Source organism: Triticum dicoccoides, chromosome 1A (assembly GCF_002162155.2).
Source record: "Triticum dicoccoides isolate Atlit2015 ecotype Zavitan chromosome 1A, WEW_v2.0, whole genome shotgun sequence".
Lineage (NCBI taxonomy): Eukaryota > Viridiplantae > Streptophyta > Magnoliopsida > Poales > Poaceae > Triticum > Triticum dicoccoides.
The window spans coordinates 401,906,759-401,925,610 of NC_041380.1; the positions used below are offsets into that span (position 1 = coordinate 401,906,759).

Here is an 18,852-nt window from a genome sequence, read left to right on the forward strand (position 1 = left end):
GCAGTTGCCATGTACCCTTCAAAAACATGGCAAATGACAGTTTAGGTGTGGGAGAGTGGGTGAATGGCAGTCGTGGGAGATGTGAAACAGGAGTGGTGCGTGGCGTGCGGGCGCGACAGCAGTTCCATCGCACGCCCCGACTGGCGAACGTTGGCCGCGGAGAGAAAACAGGCGTGTGGGCGAACTCCCCCACATGCCACACACACGAGTGGTCCTACGTGGCACATAAAATCAACCTTTTTATGCCAAGATTCGTGCAAAAGGCGTTGAACGGTGATGTAGGCGTGTGGGCGAGTTGGCTAACGCCCACACGTGTGAGCGTTAACATTTCCGTTCTTAATTAGCTTTTTCACCAGTAAACTTTTCTCCCACCTCCCTCTCTCTCATATAAACCCCCACTGCAGATACGAACAGACACACACCACCGCAAGTCCAAGGCGGAGCGGCAAGCAAAGCCAATACTCCTTCCCTCGTCGTGCACCCACTGCACGCGACCATGGCGCCTGCTCGGGAGCTCCAAGAAACCTCGTCGTCCTCGTCGTCATCGACGTCGTCGTATACGACCAGCTCCACGTCCATGTCGTGCTCGTCCACCGTCACGGACTCCTCGTCGTGTCCCTCCTCGCCGGCGAGCGCCGCCAATGCCGTGAAGGCGGCGCCGCGCAAGCGGCAGCTGGACGAGGGAGAGGGAGGGCAGGAGGAGACGGAGGAGGGGAAGACGACGACGACGGCGACGACGACGAAGAAGAGCAAGCGTAGCAGCGACGGGAAGCACCCGGTGTACCGCGGCGTGCGGATGCGGGCGTGGGGCAAGTGGGTGTCGGAGATCCGCGAGCCACGCAAGAAGTCGCGCATCTGGCTCGGCACCTTCCCCACCGCCGAGATGGCCGCGCGCGCGCACGACGTCGCCGCGCTCGCCATCAAGGGCGCCCGGTCCGCGCACCTCAACTTCCCGGAGCTCGCCGACGTCCTCCCGCGCGCCGCCTCGCCGGCGCCCAAGGACGTGCAGGCCGCCGCCGCATTGGCCGCCGCGTTCACGTCTTCGCCGCCGCCCTTGTCCACGGATCAGTCGGAGTCGGAGGAGGGCCTCATCCAAGAGGAGACCGTCAAGAACGACGCCGGCGCGGGCGCCACCGCGCCGCCGGAGTCTGCCGCCACGGCTACGAGCTGCGGCGGCGCCGCTGAGCAGGCGGAGGAGGAGGAGCTGCGGCAGCTGTTCGACCTGCCGGACCTGCTCATCGACATCGAGGACGGATTCGGATTCTCCACCATGTGGGCTCCGCTCCCCGACGTCGAGGAGGTCAATGCAGACCTCCGGCTCGAGGAGCCGCTCCTTTGGGAGTAGCAGATGCTTGCGAAGACTAGATGATCAAATATACTAGGAGTACTTAATCGCTAGTGTAATCTCTTCTTTGCCTTTCTTTTTTTTACTACTAGCGTTTTTTTTTTAGTTTGCCTTTTTTCTTTTACTTTGCTGGTTTAATAAGCACAAGGGAGTACGTAGTGATATACATATGCAAAAAAAGTTTGCTACTACCACTACTACATGTTACCTGAGAGAGTTAATTATCAGTACTATTACCACATAGTAATGTGTGAATCCTAGTGGTTTGACCTTGCCATAAGATTATTGGGTGATTGTACTGTATTCGTTATGCTTGGAATACTCGTTGTACTGCATTGAGTCTCCCCAGAAAAAAAGAGAGTATAAATTTGAGTGTCATGCCATGGAGACTGAGATGAGAAGAAGGAATAGAATGCCAGGAAGCTCGAAGTTAAGAGGCCACTGAAGCTGACTTTGAAAACTTAATCTATTCCACTTCCACCCCTCACTTGTTTATCAGCAAGTGATGTTGCTCAACAAGAGGTGCTTTGCCACTGCCAGCAATTTCATGTTTCTTTATCAGCATTCAGATCCTGTCGTAAACACCATGCTGAACTTTATTAGTTTGTTCAGTGAAGTTGGGAGAAGAAGGAAGCTCTTTTACTATTCAAAAACAGCAGAAAAAAGGGTTAAAAATGTTGATTTGTGGATATGAGGTTGTCTGGCTAGTGTTGGTCTCCCCCATGATCAAGCAAGCAGAGGCGGTGCAGACAAAAGGTGGCACTCCTCATGTGGCTCCAGTGCAGCATCTCATCATCATCAACTTCTTCTTCTTCTTCCTCTGGCTTCCCCTGCTTTTTTCTCCCTTTTGCCATCTGCTTTGGAAAGCTGCTGCTGATCAAGACGAGGGAATGAGATTCTTCTTCTTCTTTTCCTTGTGGGAGAGAGAGAGGAGTGAGGTTATTTTAAGCATGGCCATCATTTCCAGTGGGAAAGCTAATGCTCCCACTTACCAAGCATGTGCCGGACAGAGCCCCCTGGCTAGGTGAGCTGACCGTGCATGCATGCTCTGCCCTTTCGCTGGAGTTGAACACTGTTCCTCCAAACAAAGCATGGGTGTCATCTTCATGGCTAGGCAAGCCACAACGGCCGCCTTAATTGCATCTCATCTCCCTGTTTCTGTCAGCTCAAATCGAAGCTACAGTGCCAGTTCATCCACTCTACCCCTACCACGGTGTCACCCAGGTTGCCACGTGGACGGCCCCGATACGCCCACAAGGTTACGGCTGGAACTTTTTTTTTTGCCAGGTTCAGTTTGGCGTATATAAAAATGGTTTTTTGGTTGCCCACGATTTTAGGGAGCATTGGCAAGAAAAATGAATTAGAGTAGACAAAAAGTCATTGTCATGCCATAGAAATTAGCAAGCATCCAAACAAATAGTACCAATTTTTTGTTTTTGTTTTGAACTGCATCGCAAAGAATTTAGTAGAATGGATTTTGTTCACCATCAAAACAATACCCTTGTGTAAATACGACGGGACCAAATACTAAAGAGGATCGCCTCGTGTAATTACAGCCCTGCCTCGCCGATCGGACGGCGGGCGGCGAAGTAGGTGGACGGCCCTCCCGGGGTCTCTGGGCCGGCCATGGTGGAGGGTGACTCACCCGCTGGTGGCGGCCACGTCGGCAACCGGACAACGGCATGACCGCGGCGCCGATGGATCGCTCGCCGAGCTGGACTGCACTGCGCTCCGGCCGGTACACTCGTACACGTATGTACTGCGTACGCTAGACACGGATCCGGCCGTTGGTAGGTGAGGCATACGGAGGCACGTGGGTGCATGGTGTGCCTACGTGCTCGTGTGTACTGTCGCGCGCGTAGGCGTAGAGAGACGCTCGTACGTACGCGTCGTATACTACAGTCCAGGTGAAGCGGAGAGCGACGCGTCGCGAGCCCCGACTATTCATGAAAAGAGAAGGGTGGGAAACAAAAGGGCAGAGGGGAAAAGATCGAAAGATTGATGCGCCCCGCTGGATGCAGTTGTCGCCCTCGTGTGCCATTAATTTGGCCAGCAACGCCCCGCCGAGCCAACACCAAGTGAGCGGTCAGTCAGAGTCTCGAGGGACGCCCCCGGCTGACGCCAGCATCACGACTGCCTGCCCGAGCCTCGGAGATTCTGGTTTCTGAACCTGCTGCAGAAGAAGCAGATGCTCTGGCTTGATTAATTACCGGGATTCACATGAGTTTTGCAGTGAAAAAACGGAATCCGACGGCGGCCTGATCAGGAGAAGCCGTAATAACCTGAGCTGATCGATGTGCCTGACAGGTCCCATTCTCCGCTGTCCGGAAGCGCTGGGCACGTTTACTTAATGGAACCGCCCGCTAACCAACGGGATCGGATGTACTGTTACCATCCATCCATGACCGGTGAAAATGAAATAAAAGTCCGGGCTCGGTGATCCCGGTGACCCGTTGCGGTCGGCCTGCCCTCTCTCTCTCTCTCTCTCTCTCTCTCTCTCTCTCTCTCTCTCTCTCTCTCTGTGTGTGTGTGTTCCGCACTTTTTACGTAAGCTCTGTGGACTGCATGCTTAGTTAGTTTGTACTGCACTGTCAAGATGATATTCACTACGGCGGTAAATGATCCCGTGAGAATTACGGGGCAGGAGCTTGTCCTATGCCGACTTTCCTTCAACCACGACGGTAACTGCTGTAGTGGTAGGAGAGAGCGACACACGCCGTGCGCCGCAAGGTAGTGTATCAGTCGCTGCTTTTCAATCAGAGAGAAGCAGTGTTAGAGTATGGTTACGGACGGGTACGTTGCTGCTCGGACGATACGGAATCCCATCCCTGGATTCTTAAAATGTTCCATATTACTTGTCGCTGCTGAAATTACACTGAAGCAACTAAAAGTACACCCTCCGTCTCATAATATAAGAGTGTTTTGTCTAGTGTCAAAAACGCTCTTATATTATAGGATAAAGAGAATAATATGGATCCAAGGAAGTGGCTAATTAAGCAGGCCACGATCGTGTCATGTTAATTAGGGCACCACTGCTTGATTTAGTTTGTCGAGAGCATGGGCTCAGCCAACACCAACTAGCTGGTTATTAGAACCAATTTGGTCCGCGTGTTCGGTTAATTTTGTCTTGCTTGTAGAGGCTGATCAACATGTTGCCCGGTCTTTTCTTCCACGGGATCAGATCACGCGGAAGCTATAGCTACAGACAGCAAGATGTGCACACCCTGAGAAGTTGCATGCACACTAGAGTCCCACAAAGCACACTGCTCATAACTCATGAGTGCAAAGCAAGACCTCCTGGGATCAAAAGCAAATCTTTGAATCGCTAGTGTTTGTTGCAAAGTTGTGATCGCGGACCTCATCATGGCCTACTTATTTGCCAGCAAGTAGGGCACTGCATTGACGCACAGGACAAATGGAAATTAAAGTATCTATCATACTCCCTCCGTTCCAAAATATAGCGCGCCCACGCTTTTCGAGGTTCAACTTTGACCATAAATTTAACCCACGAGACCGACTGCGGGATCAAAAATTATATAATTAAAAACTTTTTTTGAATACGAATTCATTGGTATAATTTTTTCGCCCGCCGCAGTCGGTCTTGTTGATTAAATTAATGGTCAAAGTTGAAGCACGGAAACCGAGGACGCGCTATATTTTGGAACGGAGGGAGTATGTCGTATGTGCAAATATAATTTTGTTGGGAAAAGCTATTACACTGATTGAAGCATGATCGTGAACAAACAAGAATATCACATAGTACGTGCTCGCTACTCCCGGCTTGTGAGTTGTGGCTACAATTGACATGCTTGTTCATTTTCAACGATGGAAATATATTAATACCGACAAAATATCAATTGCACTCGCAAAAAGTAAAATAAAATCAATTACATCCTACCTATGCACCAATACAACCTGAAGAGCTATTCAAGATATCGAGGATGCAGACACCCAAATTATTAGTACAAAATAAGAAGAAAAAGTGACCAATGAAACAACTCCAAAAAGATAATAACAACAGTAACCATCAATGACGACAACCATAGAATATGTGCTCCAGCAATGACGCTCCTAGGAAGAGAACGACCTAGGGGCGCCATCGTAACTGGACCTAAAAACAAGGTTAGATCATGGATTTTCACCTAGTATCGACACTGGGGTTTTCAAGACCATGCAAGAGAAGTGCGTGTATTAGAGGAGGAAAAGAGGTCAGATCATCTTCAAGGTAGACCCGTAAAACTCCGGTATATATCCGACCTGACACTTTTTTTCACTTTTGTAATCCAACACGGTCCTGCACAAGCTACCAGAGCCCACAACGCTCGTCTAGCGCCACGCAAGGGCAATGTACTACCAGCACTGGTCACCTAGCTAGATATGAACTGTTGTACTAGGAGCTAGCTTGACCAAACGCCATCAATGCAAGGTGGTTTAGAAACGTATGGATCCCAATCTAATGATGCACAAATGTTCCTACATATGCATACATACATGTCGATTCGCCCAAGACGTGAAGCTTTGGAGAGAAAAGAAGAAGAAGAAGAAGCGGGTGCCCAACTCAAAACTGTTTAACAATGACTAGGCAGCAACAAAAGGGTGCATTTTATTTTTCCTTTTGGTAATTGACTCTAGCCTAGCTCAGTTGCTTTCAGGGCGAAAGGGAAAAGGCCGTAGAGCTAGCACAGTGCTGTGGCTACAAGCAAGGAATAAAGCAACATCAACAAAGGCCCCAACTATTAGTACACACTTCCTCCTTGTGTGTCTTGTGTGTTGTGTCCCTTGCTTCTCTGCTGCGAGGTGGAGGAGATGAGCCCTGTGATGCAGCCTTGACAGTTGTTTACTGTTGGAAAAGGAAGCTCATCATATGGATTCAGCAGATGCTGACCGTTGAGCTTTTGTACTTGCCATCATTTGATGCTTCACAAGATTGGACATGCATGTGAATGGGCAAAAGGCACAAATTTGACCTTAGGTCGAAACTATTTCACAAACTAAACTGTTCTTAAAAGTATTTCACCCTACTGACCTTTAATGTGCAGCGCCTGACATTAAGGCGCTGCACTCTACTGTGCAACGCCTAACACTTAGGCGCCACACTGTACAGCGCCTAGCTCTAAGAAGTTGCACTACACTGTGCAGCGCCTAGCTGTAAGGAGTTGCACAGTAGAGTGCAGCGCCTTGTTGTCGGGCGCTGCACAAAAGGGTCAGCAGTGTGAAATATTTTCTAAAACAGTTTAGTTTGTGAAATACTTTCGTTTTAAGGTCAGATTTGCCAATTTTGCCATGTGAATGTGCTACCTTTGTTGGAGAACCAGAGTCTTCTCTCTTGCTAATTTCGTCTGGTTTGTACCTAAAATTGATGATACTCATATTCTCATTCTTGGCGAGAAAATTACGTACCATGGTATTTTGCAGTACTAATTTACACCTGTTGCTACTGACCAATTTCCTTTTTGCCGTGAAAGTATTCTCGAGAGAGGAAGAAAATTGCTCGCTCTTACAAGAAGAGGTAGCGAGTCAATCTGGTGAAGTAAATTTTAATTCATTATGAGTTAAATACGGCCATTTGGCATGTGAGCCTGACACTTTAGTCTTGCAATGCCCATTGGTCGATCAAAGAGTGTGCAATACTCCATCACAAACTCATGTCTGCCCCACATATTATATCTTTTTTTTCTTTTGCCAATACACATATTACTCTTTGCAAGAATATTCTTAGCTTGCATAGAGATTTTCCACTTTTGACTTGGCCATCAGTGATGACGCTGTCCATATGCATGCCACTGCCACTCTTGCCAGCTTAGCTTGCTAGTGTCAGATCTAAAAATCCTGAGAGAAGAGGAGCTGTTGATCCACATCGATCAGTGATAGTATACAGTAGTATCACAAAAGATATTAAGGCCAAGTCATGATGCATCACTTCGAATTAATTGAGCATTGAACACATCATAAATTTAAACCGGCAAGACCGGAACATGCATGGTCGCTTGATAAATCATATCCCATGAGTTGGTCTATGCCGAGACTATAGCCAGGATCGGATAAATTAAACATGAACAATTAGGTCAACAGTAGTAGCCACTGTTCTTTTGTTTGTAGACTTCGATCGGTCAAGTGTTCTAATGAGTTTCAAGGCAATGATAAGGGGGCTATTGGCTAGCTTCAAGGCAATGGAATTATTTTTTCGAACACAGTAAGACGCAAGCGCTCATATACACGGGCATACATTCACCCTTATGAACGCACACACACACATCATACCTCTATGAGCATCTTCGAGAGAGACTGAGCCGGCATATCATCATGACATTTTATAAAAATATTAGTAGGGGGCTATTGACTAGCTTCCAAGGCAATGGAAAGTTAACAATGTAAAGTACCATATTGCGTGAAAAAAATATATAGTACCATGCAGTTTAGGTAAACAGTAGCGAGTGTGCTTTTTTTTTTTCTGATTTTGATCGGTCAAGCAGGCCGTATGTTTTCATGTGCAGGGCGGGGGGCCTTGGAAGAGCTCCGCAAGATTCGGCAGAGTTAGTCCTGCAACAGTGCGAAGAATCCCGAGAAGATGGTACCAGCTGTTGCTCCGACTATTACTTCCTGGGGCGTTCCCGGGAAGAGGCGCGTCGACATGCCTGGGAGGAGAAAACCCCGTCCCCAAGACAAACGAGCGGTGACCCATGCCCAAAGGATGGTCGCTAACGCTAGGTGGCAGGCTAAGGGTGTACCTCTCTGGCCTCCCGCCTATACTCCTGAGGGATCCGTGTATACCAAGGAATCCATGGTGGTCATGATAAGATTCGCCTGCTGCCCAGGAGGCAACAGTGCCGGTACTTCGCCGCCACCCAACGAATACCGAAGGAGGCGGGCAAATGTCCAGGGGGCAACGCGTTGCCCCGGAAGGACGTCATCATCAGTCGTACAAGCATGATGTGGGCGACCACCACTACAAAAAATACACTTTCATGATGATACGTGTTTGTCACAGTAGGTCACGTATTTTGTCATGCATGTATATCCATGATGATTTTATGATAGAATTAAGATAGTCATACATGTGCTGTTGTAGAAGTGTTCCATGACATTACCAAAATTATCATCACGGAAGTGTCCACTTCCATGACGATAAATTGCGCGTCATGGAAATGCTTTCGTCAAGGGTAACCGACACGTGGCATCCACCATAACGGAAGCTATCGAGTTCCGATTTGGATCCGGTAACCCGTTAACAACCCGGACTAATGGGGATTTTCCACGTGTAAAATCATTATTGGCTGGAGGAAGCACGTGTCTGCTCCTCGGTGGGCCAGATGTCGTCCGTCCAATGTAGGAGACATGCCTATGATACGTCAACATGTGGCAGGCCCAACAGAGGCACATATAGGTTAAAAAGGCCGGCTCAATCAAAGACCCGTAGTACTTACTCAGGTACTAGTGGGCCAGCCCAATAACAGCCTGTTTAAACATGGTTCATTTATGGCCCGAAGCCGGATCTGTCCCATTAATTGTTCGCCAAATATTTGGGCCCAATTACGACCCGGCGACTTTCGGCCTGTTAGAGGCCCAATGTAGACATGGACCCATTTAAGTCCGGTGTATCTTTCGGCCTGAGAATGGCTTGTGCTACCCATGGGCCATATATTGTCCGACGCGACATCCGACCCGCTAACGGCCCGTGACAAAGGTGGCAATAGTTCATCCCAACGTGACTTTGGGCCTGTTAAAGGCTTGTCGCATAATTCGGCCTGTTGATGCCTGTACTAAGCTTTCAGCCTCTTAGAAGCCCATGATATCAGTGGGCCAACTAAGGCCCGAGATATGTTTCGGCCTGGTAATGGCCTGTCATATAACTGGGCCAAAAAAGGCTCGGTCTACATTCCAGCCTGTTAAAGGCCCATCGACGACTAGTGAAAATTGAGGCTCGACATGCATTTCGGCCTGCTAAAGGCCCATGGTTTCATCTGGACCGTAAAAGGCCAACAGAATATTCAGCATGTTAATGGCCCAAAGCTACATGGGCCCAACTAAGCATTGGGTCCACTAAAGGCCCAACTAAAATTTGGGCCGAATACAGGCTCGAGTAAGTTGTGGGCCTGACGCAAAGTGTGAAGGCCTCAATGGCCTTTCAGTCCCAAGAAAGTTGCAGGCCGGCCCAATTGTGGCCTGTTAAAAAGCAGGCCCGTTAGAGGCGAATATTTTGGCCCGGTCGACTACATCAGATTTTTTTCAAATAGCGAATGATGGCAATAACTAGTAAAATTAAGAACATACCTACTCTATACAATAAAGAAATTACGACATAGTAACTTAGAATAAACCTACACTATACAATAAAGGATTTATGGTATATTACATCCACTGGGCATCTAAGTTCGCCACCAATGATCATAAAGCGCAACGAAGAAGCAGATTACAAAAACTAGGCACCATTGCAGCGTAACAAAATAATATTGAACCAAGACCACTTCCAAGACAGTTCAAGAAAGGTTAGCCTTGCACGGGAACTATTGCGCAAGCTGCTGAGCAAGGCTGTGAGACCGGCCTAGCATGTCGGTCATAGCTTCCAGGTGTAGTTGTTTAGCAATGAGGTTCTCATTGGTGTTCTACACAATCTTTCTTAGAGATAGGACTTCAAGTCGAAGTTGAGTTGCAGAATGCCTTCCTGCTAGAACTTGGGACTGAAGAAGTTAAACTGATTCAGACCACGAATTCTGTGAGCTTGTCTGACTGCTAGTCTCAAGTAACTTGAACACTGCATCAAGACAAGACTTTGGGGTTGTCTCGCTATCTTCAAGATGTTTTGCCTTCTTTGCTGCAATATATGTTGGGTTTGTCTCACAGCGTTCAGCAGACTTGTGCATGCCATCAGGCATATCACCCTGAAATAAGCAGAGAGATGACAGGTTTTGCACGTTGATACGTCCATTTTGCATAATGCTTTTATATCGATATTTATTGCATTATGGGTTGTTATTACACATTATGTCACAATACTTATGCCTATTCTGTCTTATTTTACAAGGTTTACAAAAAGAGGGAGAATGCCGGCAGCTGGGATTCTGGGCTGGAAAAGGAGAAAATATTAGAGACCTATTCTGCACAGCTCCAAAAGTCCTGAAACTTCACGGAAGACGTTTTCAGAATAAATAAAAAATACTCAGCGGAAGAGATTCACCAGGGAGGCCACACCCTACCCACGAGGGTGGGGGGTGCGCCCCCTACCTCGTGGCCCCCCTGGTGGCCATCTTCTGCTATATGAAGTCTTTCGATGGAAAAAAATAACAAGCCATCTTCTCGGACGAAACTCCACCGCCACGAGGCGGAACCTTGGCGGAACCAATCTAGGGCTCTGGCGGAGCTGTTCTGTCGGGGAAACTTCCCTCTCGGAGGGGGAAATCATCGCCATCGTCATCACCAATGCTCCTCTCATCGGGAGAGGACAATATCCATCAACATCTTTATTAGCACCATCTCCTCTCAAAACCCTAGTTCATCTCTTGTATCCAATTCTTGTCTCCAAGTCCGGGATTGGTGCTAGTAGGTTGCTAGTAGTGTTAATTACTCCTTGTAGTTGATTCTAGTTGGTTTAATTGGTGGAAGATCATATGTTCAGATCCTATATGCATATTAATACCCCTCTGATTATGAACATGTTTATGCTTTGTGAGTAGTTACGTTTGTTCCTGAGGACATGGGAGAAGTCTTGCTATTAGTAGTCATGTGAACTTGGTATTCGTTCAATATTTTGATGAGATGTATGTTGTCTCTCCTCTAGTGGTGTTATATGAACATCGACTACATGACACTTCACCATTATTTGGGCCTAGAGGAAAGCATTGGGAAGTAATAAGTAGATGATGGGTTGCTAGAGTGACAGAAGCTTAAACCCTAGTTTATGCGTTACTTCGTAAGGGGCTGATTTGGATCCATATGTTTCATGCTATGGTTAGGCTTACCTTAATACTTTTGTTGTAGTTGTGGATGCTTGCAATAGAGGTTAATCATAAGTGGGATGCTTGTCCAAGTAAGGACAGTAACCAAGCACCGGTCCACCCACATACCAAATTATCAAAGTACCGAACGTGAATCATATGAGCGTGATGAAAACTAGCTTGACGATATTCCCATGTGTCCTCTAGAGCATTTTTATCTATATAAGAGTTTGTCCAGGCTTGTCCTTTGCTACAAAAGGATTGGGTCACCTTGCTGCACTTTATTTACGTTTGTTACTTGTTGCTCGTTACAAATTATCCTATCACAAAACTATCCTACCACTTATGTCAGTACTTGTAGAGAATACCTTGCTGGAAACCACTTATCATTTCCTTCTGCTCCTCGTTGGGTTCGACACTCTTACTTATCGAAAGGACTACGATAGATCCCCTATACTTGTGGGTCATCAAGACTCTTTTCTGGCGCCATTGCCGGGGAGTGAAGTGCCTTTGGTAGGTGGAATTTGGTAAGGAAAATTTTATATAGTGTGCTAAAATTTACCGTCACTTGTTACCATGGAAAGTAATCCTCTAAGGGACTTGTCCGGGGTATCTTCACCCCGACTAGTAGAGCAAAGAGTTGCTCCTCAACCTACTGAACCTACTGAAAATGAAAATGTCTGCTTTGAAATTCCTTTGGGTATGATAGAGAAACTGCTAGCTAATCCTTTTTTAGGAGATGGAACAAAACATCCTGATGAGCATCTAATATATGTGTATGAAGTTTGTGGATTATTTAAGCTTGCAGGTGTACCCGGAGATGTTGTTAAGAAGAAGGTCTTCCCTTTATCTTTGAAGGGAGATGCATCGACATGGTATAGGCTATGTGATGATATGGGGTCTTGGAATTACAAACGATTGAAATTGGAATTTCATCAGAAGTTTTATCCTATGCATCTTGTTCATCGTGATCGCAATTATATATATATATTTTTTGGCCTCGCGAAGGAGAAAGCATCGCTCAAGCTTGGGGAGGCTTAAATCAATGTTATATTCATGCCCCAATCATGAGCTCTCAAGAGAAATGATTATTCAAAAAAATTATGCTCGGCTTTCTGATAGCAATCACACCATGCTTGATACTTCTTGTGCTGGCTCTTTTATATGAAGACTATTGAATTCAAATGGGATTTATTGGAAAGAATTAAACGCAACTCTGAAGATTGGGACCTCGACAAAGGTAAGGAGTCAGGTATGACACCTAGGTTTGATTGTGTTAAATCTTTTATGGATACCGATGTTTTCTGTAAATTTAGCACTAAATATGGACTTGACTCTGAGATAATAGCTTCTTTTTGTGAATCTTTTGCTACTTATGTTGATCTCCCCAAGGAGAAGTGGTTTAAATATCATCGTCCCATAGAAGTAAAAGTAGCTGCACCTATTAAAGTTGAAGAAAAGATTATCACCTATAATGATCCTATTATTCCTACTTCTTATGTTGAGAAACCATCTTTTCCTGTTAGGATAAAGGATCATGGTAAAGCTTCAACTGTGGTTCGTAAAAGCAATATTAAAACTTATACACCTCATGAGCAAATTAAAGTTGAACCTGATATTGCTGTTGTTAAAGATCTCTTGTCTGGTAATATTGATGGGCATGTTATTCATTTCCTTGATGGAACTGCTAGAATTGCTAAACCTTGTGCTAAAGATAAAAACAGACTTGTGGTAGGCATGCCTGTTATTTCTGTTAAAATAGGAGATCATTGTTATCATGGCTTATGTGATATGGGTGCTAGTTATAGTGCAATACCTTATTCCTTATACAAAGAAATTATGCATGATATTGCACCTGCTGAGATAGAAGATATTGATGTCACAATTAAACTTGCCAATAGAGATACTATTTCACCAATGGGAATTGTTAGAGATGTTGAAGTCTTGTGTGGGAAAACTAAATATCCTGCTGATTTTCTTGTTCTTGGTTCCCCACAAGATAGCTTTTGTTCCATTATATTTGGTAGGCCCTTCTTAAATACTGTTAATGCTACCATAGATTGCAAAAGGGATGTTGTTACTATCGGTTTAGATGATATGACTCATGAATTTAATTTCTCTAAATTTAGTAGACAACACCGTGAAGAAGAATTACCTAGTAAGGATGAAATTATTGGTCTTGCTTCTATTGCCGTACCTCCTAGTGATCCTTTAGAACAATATTTGCTAGACCATGAAAATGATATTTTTATGAATGAAAGAAGGGAAATAGATGAAGTATTCTTTAAACAGGAACCTATTCTGAAAAACAATTTGCCTGTTGAAATCCTAGGGGATCCTCCTTCACCCAAGGGTGATCCCGTGTTTGAGCTTAAACCGTTGCCTGATACTCTTAAATATGCTTATCTTGATGAGAAAAAGATATATCCTGTTATTATTAGTGCTAACCTTTCAGAGCATGAGGAAGAGAGATTATTGAAAACTCTGAAGAAGCATCGTGCTGCTATTGGGTATACTCTTGATGATCTTAAGGGCATTAGTCCCACTCTATGTCAACATAAAATTAATTTGGAAGAAGATGCTAAACCAGTTCGTGATCATCAATGATGGCTGAATCCTAAAATGAAAGAAGTGGTAAGAAAGGAAATACTAAAGCTCCTTGAGGCAGGTATAATCTATCCCGTTGCTGATAGTCAGTGGGTAAGTCCTGTCCATTGTGTTCCTAAGAAGGGAGGTATTACTGCCGTTCCTAATGATAAAGATGAATTGGTTCCTCAAAGAATTATTACAGGTTATAGGATGGTAATTGATTTCCGCAAATTAAATAAGGCCACTAAAAAGGATCATTACCTCTTACCTTTTATCGATGAAATGCTAGAAAGATTATCCAAACATACACATTTTTGCTTTCTAGATGGTTATTTTGGTTTCTCTCAAATACCCATGTCAGCCAAAGATCAATCAAAAACTACTTTTACTTGCCCTTTTGGTACTTTTGCTTATGGACGTATGCCTTTTGGTTTATGTAATACACCTGCTACCTTTCAAAGATGCATGATGGCTATATTCTCTGACTTTTGTGAAAAGATTTGTGAGGTTTTCATGGACGATTTCTCCGTCTATGGATCTTCTTTTGATGATTGCTTGAGCAACCTTGATCGAGTTTTGCAGAGATGTGAAGAAACTAATCTTGTCTTGAATTGGGAAAAGTGCCACTTTATGGTTAATGAAGGTATTGTCTTGGGGCACAAAGTTTCTGAAAGAGGTATTGAGGTTGATAAAGCCAAGGTTGATGCTATTGAGAAGATGCCATGTCCCAAGGACATCAAAGGTATAAGAAGTTTCCTTGGTCATGTCGGATTTTATAGGAGGTTCATTAAGGGCTTCTCAAAAATTTCTTGGCTTTTGACTAATTTATTACAGAAAGATATACCATTTGTCTTTGATGATGATTGTGTAGAAGCTTTTGAAATACTTAAGAAAGCATTAATCTCTGCACCTATTGTTCAGCCACCTGATTGGAATTTACCCTTTGCAATTATGTGTGATGCTAGTGATTATGCTGTAGGTGCTGTTCTAGGACAAAGAGTTGATAAGAAATTAAATGTTATTCAATATGCTAGTAAAACCCTAGACAATGCTCAAAGAAATTATGCTACTACCGAAAAAGAATTCTTAGCAGTTGTATTTGCTTGTGATAAGTTCAGACCTTATATTGTTGATTCTAAAGTAACTATTCACACTGATCATGCTGCTATTAAATATCTTATGGAAAAGAAAGATGCTAAACCTAGACTTATTAGATGGGTTCTCTTGCTATAAGAATTTGACTTACATATTGTTGATAGAAAGGGAGATGAGAACCCTGTTGCAGACAAGTTGTCTAGATTAGAAAATGTGCTTGATGACCCACTTCCTATTGATGATAGCTTTCCTGATGAGCAATTAAGTGTCATAAATGCTTCTCATACTGCTCCATGGTATGATAATTATGCTAATTACATTGTTGCTAAGTTTATACCACCTAGTTTCACATACCAGCAAAAGAAAAAGTTCTTCTATGATTTGAGGCATTACTTTTGGGATGACCCACATCTTTATAAAGAAGGAGTAGATGGTGTTATTAGACGTTGTGTACCTAAGCATGAACAGGAACAAATCCTTGATACGTCCATTTTGCATCATGCTTTTATATCAATATTTATTGCATTATGGGCTGTTATTACACATTATGTCACAATACTTATGCATATTCTCTCTCATTTTACAAGGTTTACATAAAGAGGGAGAATGCCGGCAGCTGGGATTCTGGGCTAGAAAAGGAGCAAATATTAGAGACCTATTCTGCACAGCTCCAAAAGTCCTGAAACTTCACGGAAGATGTTTTCTAAATATATAAAAAATACTGAGAGCAAGAACCTCACCAGGGGGGCCACACACTGCCCACGAGGGTGGGGGCGCGCCCTACCCCCTGTGTTGGGGAACGTTGCAGAAAACAAAAAATTTCCTACGGTTTCACCAAGATCCATATATGAGTTCATCTAGCAACGAGTGATCGGATTGCATCTACATACCTTTGTAGATCACGCGCGGAAGCGTTCAAAGAACGGGGATGAGGAAGTCGTACTCGACGTGATCCAAATCACCGGAGATCCTAGCGCCGAACGGACGGCACCTTCGTGTTCAACACACGTACGGTCAGCGTGACGTCTCCTCCTTCTTGATCCAGCAAGGGGGGGAGGAGAGGTTGATGAAGATCCAGCAGCACGACGATGTGGTGGTGGATGCAGGGGTCACCGCAGCAGGGCTTCGTCGTTCTACTACGAGAGGGAGATGTGTAGCAGGGGAGAGGGAGGCGCCAAGACTCAAGGGTACGGCTGCCCCTCCCCCCCTTTATATAGGCCCCCTAGGGGGTGAGCCGGCCCTAGGAGATGGGGGATCTCCTAGGGGGGGGGCGGCCAAGGGGTGGAGTGCCCCCCAAGCCAGGTGGGGCGCCCCCCCACCCTAGGGTTCCCAACCCTAGGTGCATGGGGTGGGCCAAGGGGGGCGCACCAGCCCACTATGGGCTGGTTCCCCTCCCCACTTTGGCCCATGGGGCCCTCCGGGATGGGTGGCCCCACCCGGTGGACCCCCGGGACCCTTCCGGTGGTCCCGGTACAATACCGGTGACCCCCGAAACTCTCCTGATGGCCGAAACTGCACTTCCTGTATATAATTCTTCACCTCCGGACCATTCCGGAACTCCTCGTGACGTCCGGGATCTCATCCGGGACTCCGAACAACTTTCGGGTTACTACATATTATATCTCTACAACCCTAGCGTCACCGAACCTTAAGTGTGTAGACCCTACAGGTTCGGGAGACATGTAGACATGACCGAGATGGCTCTCCGGTCAATAACCAACAGCGGGATCTGGATACCCATGTTGACTCCCACATGCTCCTCGATGATCTCATCGGATGAACCACGATGTCGAGGATTCAAACAACCCCGTATACAATTCCCTTTGTCAATCGGTACGTTACTTGCCCGAGATTCGATCGTCGGTATCCCAATACCTCGTTCAATCTCGTTACTGGCAAGTCACTTTACTTGTACCGTAATGGATGATCCCGTGACCAGACACTTGGTCACTTTGAGCTCATTATGATGATGCATTACCGAGTGGGCCCAGATATACCTCTTCGTTATACGGAGTGACAAATCCCAGTCTTGATCCGTGTCAACCCAACAGACACTTTCAGAGATACCCGTAGTATACCTTTATAGTCACCCAGTTACGTTGTGACGTTTGGTACACCCAAAGCACTCCTATGGCATCCGGGAGTTACACGATCTCATGGTCTAAGGAAAAGATACTTGACATTGGAAAAACTCTAGCAAACGAACTATACGATCTTGTGCTAAGTTTAGGATTGGGTCTTGTCCATCACATCATTCTCCTAATGATGTGATCTCGTTATCAATGACATCCAATGTCCATAGTCAGGAAACCATGACTATCTATTGATCAACAAGCTAGTCAACTAGAGGCTTACTAGGGACATGTTGGTGTCTATGTATTCACACATGTATTACGATTTCCGGATAACACAATTATAGCATGAAATAAAGACAATTATCATGAACAAGGAAATATAATAATAATCCTTTTATTATTGCCTCTAGGGCATATTTCCAACAGTCTCCCACTTGCACTAGAGTCAATAATCTAGTTACATTGTGATGAATCGAACACCCATGGAATTCTGGTGTTGATCATGTTTTGCTCTAGGGAGAGGTTTAGTCAACGGATCTGCTACATTCAGGTCCGTATGTACTTTACAAATATCTATGTCTCCATCTTGAACATTTTCACGAATGGAGTTGAAGCGACGCTTGATGTGCCTTGTCTTCTTGTGAAACCTGCGCTCCTTGGCAAGTGCAATAGCTCCAGTGTTGTCACAGAAGAGTTTGATCGGCCCCGACGCATTGGGTATGACTCCTAGGTCGGTGATGAACTCCTTCACCCAAATTGCTTCATGCGCTGCCTCCGAGGCTGCCATGTACTCCGCTTCACATGTAGATCCCGCCACGATGCTCTGCTTGCAACTGCACCAGCTTACTGCCCCACCATTCAAAATATACACGTATCCGGTTTGTGACTTAGAGTCATCCAGATCTGTGTCGAAGCTAGCGTCGACGTAACCCTTTACGACGAGCTCTTCGTCACCTCCATAAAGGAGAAACATTTCCTTAGTCCTTTTCAGGTACTTCAGGATATTCTTGACCGCTATCCAGTGTTCCTTGCCGGGATTACTTTGGTACCTACCTACCAAACTTACGGCAAGGTTTACATCAGGTCTGGTACACAGCATGGCATACATAATAGAACCTATGGCCGAGGCATATGGGATGACACTCATCTCTTCTATATCTTCTGCCGTGGTCGGACATTGAGCTGAGCTCAATTTCACACCTTGCAACACAGGCAAGAACCCCTTCTTAGACTGATCCATATTGAACTTCTTCAATATCTTATCAAGGTATGTGCTTTGTGAAAGACCTATGAGGCGTCTTGATCTATCTCTATAGATCTTGATGCCTAATATATAAGCAGCTTCTCCAAGGTCCTTCATTGAAAAACTCTTATTCAAGTAGGCCTTAATGCTGTCAAAAAGCTCTATATCATTTCCCATCAAAAGTATGTCATATAATATGAGAAATGCTATAGAGCTCCCACTCACTTTCTTGTAAACGCAGGCTTCTCCATAAGTCTGCATAAACCCAAACGCTTTGATCATCTCATCAAAGAGAATGTTCCAACTCCGAGATGCTTGCACCAGCCCATAAATCGAGCGTTGGAGCTTGCACACCTTGTCAGCATTCTTCGGATCGACAAAACCTTCCGGCTGCATCATATACAATTCTTCCTTAAGGAAACCATTAAGGAATGCCGTTTTGACGTCCATTTGCCATATCTCATAATCATAGAATGCGGCAATTGCTAACATGATTCGGACGGACTTCAGCTTCGCTACCGGTGAGAAAGTCTCATCGTAGTCAACCCCTTGAACTTGTCGATAACCCTTAGC

The 18,852-nt window shown here is 45.3% G+C and overlaps 1 protein-coding gene across 1 annotated transcript; it reads left to right on the forward strand.

Moving 5' to 3' along the window:
- The first annotated feature begins 383 nt into the window (after positions 1 to 383).
- LOC119275913 (ethylene-responsive transcription factor ERF039-like) lies at positions 384 to 1,625 on the forward strand. Its single transcript, XM_037556846.1, has one exon. It carries the CDS (start codon positions 497 to 499, stop codon positions 1,343 to 1,345), a length of 849 nt encoding a protein of 282 aa, XP_037412743.1. The 5' UTR covers positions 384 to 496; the 3' UTR covers positions 1,346 to 1,625.
- The last annotated feature ends 17,227 nt before the right edge of the window (positions 1,626 to 18,852 follow it).